Here is a 7,403-nt window from a genome sequence, read left to right as displayed (position 1 = left end):
AAAAAATATATATATATATATAGACCTTTTGTTCATATTAACAATTTTATCTGATTCATAGATTATTTTTAGCTATATCATGATTAGTTGTTAATAGATGAAAAGGCTTAACATTACACAGCTATTTACAACCGTTAGTTAGTCACCTGTAAAATAAACACAAATTACACTCTAGGACAAGATCACCAATTGTCTAAAAATCTCATCAACAATTACCTGCTTAGAGCTGAGGTGGAAATTAACCGCATGCTCTGTGCTTTAAACTACGTTTTTGCTGATTCTCGAATGTTCTCTAGTCCCAAAGCACCCGTGCCGAGGGCTTAATCGGTCTCACTGTCAAAAGCGGTCTAAGCTCCTCACAAAATGTTTTGCGACAGCACAGAGACATTGACACTGTGATATCAGCATCACACAGGGGAAGTATACCTTCAGTTTATCCAAACACCTAATTATAAATACCTCCAAGACGCATGGAAATTGAGTCTAGGTTGCATATCGGAGGCCGTGGCAGGTTCCCGATGCAATCCTGTCTGTGAATGATGTTATAAGGTGGTGTAGTAGTCGATGTGTGTGTGTGTGTGCTGCAAGCATACAGAGTGGGCGTTCATTTTCAGAGCTTTTCAATGCGGGAAGCCAGCCAGCCACTCTGGTCCATTCACTAACCCGTCTCTGAGAACCAAACATAGCTCTTCTGTAAATATCACAACATGCTATTTAAAGCAAGTAACACAGAGTGTTATGATGCAAGTGGGTGCAAAAGCATGACCAGTGAGGGGGTTAGAGGAGGAAGACGTGCTGGTGTGACTAATTACGGCAATTTACTGATTAGGGCATTGAATACAGTTCTGCATTGACACTGTAAACACAGCTGTACTGTCCAACCACAAGAACATTGGGGGGTTAAAACAGACGAGAAAACACACACTGGCACAGGCAAACAAAAACACACAGATGTGGATCCTAATCTAAAAGATGATGAATTTATTGCTCTAAATAGCAATTTCTGAATTTAAGCCGTACTATTAATGGGCTTCAAAGTTACTTTGGGCTTTCAAGGCATGGATGTGAGACTGGCATTGCCATGCACATTGGTTTCCCTGCATTTTGAAAAAAATCAACACTTTAAAAAATACTAAACATTCATGTAAAACATAGAATCTCTATTGTAGCTTGCCAGAGACAAAGAAAATATGTTAAGAATTTTAATAATTCCCTTCCATTTTTGATGTGTTATTTCTATCGTGTTAGGGGTTCATTTGAGCATAACAACAAGTGCACAATTCCTGCATGAAAAAAATGTCATGACTACTTATAACTGTGCAAATAACTAGTATTTAACATTAAAAGGTTAATTTTTTGACAGATTTTCTGATGGTGAAACTCAACTAGATAAAGAAATTTTCCTTAGATGATTCTTCCTCTAGAGTCTTAAAATTCTCATATATATCATATTTTAGTGTTTGACAAGTTCCATTAAAGGTTATTTTGCTTTTTACCAGACTCTCTACGGATTTTCAAAGGGTTTTAAAGTGCATGGAAAACAATTGGGGGTCAATGGAGGGGTCAGTCTGACCCCAACACAGAAGTCGTTTGTGGTATAATTCATATCTGTAATAATTTTTAACATACTACTCACACAAACACATAGACCCACATGCTTGATGTTAGACATTGCAGCATTCATTTTTTTCTCACCTGATTGGCTATGTTGATGTCTATTCTATTTTTGATATGGTCCAGAGCCTTCTCCAGATTACCTGAGCGTGCAGCACGGAGGAAACTGGTTGATGTGTCTGCCTGAAATAGACAGAGAGAACAAGAAATGAAAACGAAATCCAAATCTCAATCGAGAAATGGATTGTCTGACTTACAGCTCTAATTAGGAATTCATTCTGTGTTGTGCATGTCCACAGAGAAGATAAGAAGATCTGGTTTCAGCCGGCTCAGGGGCCATATAACAGCAACATATAATCAGTTACTGAATTAGTTTTTCTCTGTGCAAAATCATCTAATTTTCCAAAGTTACGGAGTGTGATGTTATATACAGGGCTGGTTTTGCCCCTAAAGACTTATCAGCACTTGCTTTAAAGCTGAGGTAAATTTAAAAAAATACTTTCTTGTAACCCAGCTAATTTTGAGGAGACAAAGTAAGCCGTTTGTACTGAAGGCTGATTTTCATGACAAGTGTATCAAAAAATTAGAGCATCTCGACCAGCCCAACATAGCAACATTGGCTTAACCAATGCTGTGAGTTTGTGGGCGGAACTATCTGGTACTTGACCAATGGCAGGCAGAGGGCGTGTTTGTGAAAACAGGCATTATTTTTGCAACTCCATCTAATGTTGGTAGTGGCTCAGAAATCACACCGTGGCTTTAAATATCACTAAATAATCAAATAAATTGACAAAATAATGTTTAATAGAAAAATATATAAATATATAATATATATTTATAATTATATATTTATTTAATAATTTATGAAATTTTTAAATATGATTTAGGACATAAAAAGTGATCGAAAATGTGAGTAAAAAATGTATAACGCCCAATTTTTCATGCAAGCAAGCTATGCAAAGCTCAGACCTAATTTCTTAACATACATCTGTATTAATGTTCTCTGTTAGTCTAAGTTCTTTGTTATTTTTCATCTATCATCTGTGCATGTCTCTCTTTCTTTGTCTGTCTGTCTGTCTACAGAGCGTCCCTCTTGATCTCAGCTGTTCTTTTCTCAGTGGAACAGCTAACAACCTCCATACCTACTGTTCCCAACCCTCCCTTTTGTCTTTCTCTCTCCCTCCTGTAGCGTTCATGCTAACGGGTCCAGAACAGAGAGCTTTTCAGATTCCCATCGGTACTGCACTATTTCAAAAACATGACTCTATATCACCCTGTTCATTTTGCGCCTTCGGCTCCCTACCCAGACTTCTTCATTCCTGCTGCTTGGTATTAAAAATCCATGAGTGATATTTTGTGGTTTTCCATGTGATGGCTAATGCAATTTGCTCTGATGTGGTCACAGTTATATTGAGTCATTGAATTGATTTGTCAGATATTCAGCAGTCTAGAAATTTCAGATTGTCTCTGCTCTGTTATTCAGTGGGGATGATTGACAGGCTGGTCTCCCACCCAGTGAAAAATGTGGATGGAATATTGAGTGAGGTGGAATAAGTCATTTTGAACCCTCATTTGCTCAGTCCTCAGGTGACAACATAGCAAAATGCATCCGTCAACATTGCTGTGCAGTAGTAGTTGTGTGTGTGTGTGTGTGTGTGTGCCATCATATCTTTCTGAAAGCAACTGCTGAATCACTTTATTACTTTTTTTAGATTTAATTTTATTTCAATTTGGGACCATAGCTGATTTCCTTCCCACCTATTTTTGAATACACATTCTTTATCAGTTAGTATGCACAATCAGCCTGCTAATTTTGTATGATTCACATATCCATCCATACTGATAATCATCTGGAAGTTTTCTTCTCTTTCACACAAATACAAACACATATATTAGTCATCATCATCATTCGGTTAATTTATTTGAGCTGGAAATTGTCTGTGTGGCCCTTTCTGATTCTGTAGCAATTCCCCGAATGCTTTCTCACAAATTTCAAATGGGTCACTAATACATTCTGTGGTGTCTTATGGTATCGAGTTGACACTCAGAACACACAGTTGTTACTTTTTTGATAGCTCTTGAACAACTTTGACAAGAGTTTTTGGGTCATTATTTTCCTTAAAAATGTATGTGCACCTCAAACATAATTTTGATGGATTGACTTGTCTCTGAGGTACTGAAAAGGACATGCTGGTTGATCTTGTCATGGGCTTGGCACCAAATTGTCTTCAGCATGAAATTGGCACAGCACCCCCGATCATGACACAGCCTTCTTCAAGCTTGACAATGTGAATGTATTTTTAGTACCTGGTGACAAATGGTAAACAAGTTAACAAAGTAATTATTCAGACGATGGCCAGTGTTTATATGCGATATAGTATAACATACTAGAATGTATACATTTTATATATATGTATATATAGTGGAGATCGAAATTAGAGAACAACCTACAATTTCCTAAATTTCAAGGTCACAGCTTAGTCTGAATTTATCCTAACAGGAGTAGAAAAGCAGTTTTTAAAGCATATTTCATAAATTAATTGTATTCTGAAGCACAGTATAAAAAACTTAAATGAGATATTTGAAAAATAACTCTGATCAAAATGAGAGAACACTTACAGTACAGATACCTCCAAGTTATTGGTGTTAATCAAGCACCTTATTTCCTTAATTATATGACAAACCCTATTTAACTGGCAACATTCCTCTAATTTTCACTGAGATTGCAAGATGGCGGGCCACTCTAAGGTGACTGAAACCCTGCGACAGGAGGTTGTCCAGATGAAGGCCAAAGGGATGACCCTTTCAGCCATTGCAAGAGAAGCTGGTCATTCCAAATCTGTGATTTCTCAAATATTGCAGGTTTACAATGACACTAATTCATTCAAGTCCCCCAAAAAGGCTGGTCGTCCACGTAAGACAAATGCATGAGAAGACAGAATAATGCGAAGACTCTCAATGGGTAATCGGTTCAACACTGCAGCTGAAAATGCTCGCCAGTTCAGCGCTGATCAGGGTAAGGATCTGTCTCAGCACGTTTAAGAGAAGTCGGACTGAAAGCGCACTCTGCAGTGACAAAGCCTCTCATTAGCAGAAATAATCAAAAGGCTAGGCTCACCTTTGCTGAGGAGCATGTTGTGTGGACTCTCACTTTTTCATTTTATTGATGAGAGCAAGTTTAATTTATTTGATGGGAAACATTTTGTTTGTTTATCAGAACCTCCTTCAGCAACATGCGGTTCCTTCCCTGCAAGCATCTCCCACTCAGCCTGCAATTTTCATGCAAGACAATGCCCCCGTCACACTGCAAAACGGGTAAACAGTTCCTTGAAGCTAAGAACAAATGGCCCGGCCAGAGTCCTGACCTAACCTGATTGAAAATCTCTGGAAAATCCTTGGCGACAAAGTTATGGCTAAGAAACCCACTACAGTTATCGAACTATGGAAGAGAGTGGAAGTAGAGAGGACCAATATCACACCAACACAGTGTGAGAAACTAGTGATATTAGTTGAAACTAGTGATACTAGTTGAAATGCATGGGTTATTTTGTTAAACATGTAATTGGAACAGTGGAATACCCACTATTCCTTCAAAATTTGAGCTATGAAGATTAACAATATTTCAGAAAAAAATCAAGTATTAATAGATTGTTCTCTAATTTTCGTCTCCACTGTATATATGGACCATTTCAACGCATATTCGGCGGTTTAATGAAGTGACGTCTTTGTTCTTTGGACGTTTCCGGTTAGTGTTTGAGCGCATTCAAAACAATGGCGGCAGGCGCTTGATGCACAGTGGGATTACGATAATTGATTTAATCCTGCTGTTTAAAATGTCAAAATTAAAATTAGATCCTTGTTGCTCGGTGGTTGGGTGCTCCCTCTGGCCTGGAACTAATTTGATTGGGTTATTTGTAATATTTTTACCAAGGTGCTGGTTCACTTTAACGCTGGGTTGAGCCTGTCTCCGGTGAAACTTCTCATCAACACAGCTGCTGAGAATGGTATATATATATATATATATATATATATATATATATACTCTATATACAGTATATATATGTACATGCAATATATAATATAGTAATGTATATATAAAATAAAGGACACCCTATTGAATTCCATGGTTTTCTGTATCAGAATAATAAAAAATCATCTGGTCCTTGGCAGGTCTTAAAATTTGTAAAATAAAACCTCAGATGAACAACATCACATGACATATCACAGCATGTCATTATTTATTTAGCAGACCTAAAGCCAATATGGAAACGTCATGTGTGACAAACTAAGGACCCACTATGATTCAATTGCTTATAGATCAACTTTTAGCAGCAATAACTTGAAGTAATCCTTTTCTGTATGACTTTATCAGTCTCTTACATCGTTCTGGAGGAATTTTGACCCACTTTTCTTCAGTTTATTGAGGCATATATAATTTTTATATATAATTTTTGGGCATTTGTTTATGCACAGCTCTCGCCACAGCATTTCAGTCAGGATGAGGTCTGGACTTTGACTGGGCTATTGCAACAGCTTGATTCATTTCTTTTTCAGCCGTTCTGTTGTAGATTTGCTGGTGTGCTTGGGATCATTGTCCTGATGCATGACCTAATATTGGCCAAGCTTTAGCTGTCGGACGGATCAGCCTCACATTTGACTCTGGAATACTTTGGTATACAGAGGAGTTCATGGTCGACTCAATGACTGTGAGGTGCCCAGGTCCCATGGCTACAAAACAAGTCCAAAATAATCATCACCCCTCCAACAGCTGTTCAAAGGACATTGTTCTAGAAGTCTTGTGGTTTGATCAGATGCAACTTTGCAAACCTAAGCCATGTTCTTTTTAGAGAGAGGAGGCTTTCTTCTGGCAACCATTCCTAACATGCCATATTGTCTGGTCTTTTTCTAATTGCACTGTCACAAACTTTATCATTTACCATGTTAACTGAGGCCTGTAGAGTCTTAGGTGTAGTTACTGGGTTGTCTGCAATTTCTCAGAGTAGTGTATGATCTGACCATGGGGTGAATTTCCTGGGATGTCCACTTCTGGGATGACTGGTGTCTGTCATGAATGTCTTCCACTTGTGAATAATCCTCCTCATTCCTGTGGAATGATGGACTTCAAATCATTTGGAAATGTCTGTATTACCCTTCCCAGATTGATGGCAGCAACAATTGGTTCTCTGAGATCATTGCTGATGACTTTCCTCTTTGGCATTGTGTTAACTTCTGCTTTTATAGAGGTACTCACACTTGCTGATGATTGGTCAATCAGAGGTATTTGATAAGCAGTGCCTGACCATAACTTATCCTCTTAATTCCTATGTTTTTATTGTGTTATCAACACATAATCTATGTTTTTATCTATGTTATGTAAGGGTGTCCTTAGCTTGTCAAACATAGTTTTTCCATTTTTACCTAGTTTTTGCTAAATAAAAAATGACACGTGTGATATGTCATGTGTTGTTGTTCATCTAAGACCTGCTGCAGGACCATCTGCTGTATCAAGTCCTGATAAAGAAAACCATACAATTCAACAGGGTGTCCTTTCTTTTCCACATGACTGTATATACACACTGTATACTGTATATACACACTAATGTTCAGAAGTTTGGGGTTGGTAAGATTTTTTTATGTTTTTGAAAGAAGTCGCTTATGTGCTATGCGCTTATGTCACTTGAGGCTGCATGTATGCATCAAAAATACATTAAAACATTAATATTGTGAAATATTATTACAGTCTGAAATAAATGTTTTCTATTTTAATATATTTTAAAATGTAATTTATT

At 37.5% G+C, this 7,403-nt stretch overlaps 1 protein-coding gene across 1 annotated transcript in view; it reads right to left on the bottom strand.

Annotated features, from left to right (window-relative positions):
* The window catches only part of LOC107708519 (ankyrin-1-like), a 92,308-nt gene that overhangs the window by 33,694 nt on the left and 51,211 nt on the right, over nucleotides 1-7,403 (bottom strand). The window contains 1 exon segment of the mRNA XM_016512784.1: nucleotides 1,696-1,797. Coding sequence (XP_016368270.1) covers nucleotides 1,696-1,797 — 102 coding nt within the window.

Source organism: Sinocyclocheilus rhinocerous, unplaced genomic scaffold (assembly GCF_001515625.1).
Source record: "Sinocyclocheilus rhinocerous isolate Xijiao unplaced genomic scaffold, SAMN03320098_v1.1 scaffold506, whole genome shotgun sequence".
Classification (NCBI taxonomy): Eukaryota; Metazoa; Chordata; class Actinopteri; order Cypriniformes; family Cyprinidae; genus Sinocyclocheilus; species Sinocyclocheilus rhinocerous.
Note: the sequence above shows the minus strand (reverse complement) of the source record. Positions and strands in the feature narration are given on the sequence as shown.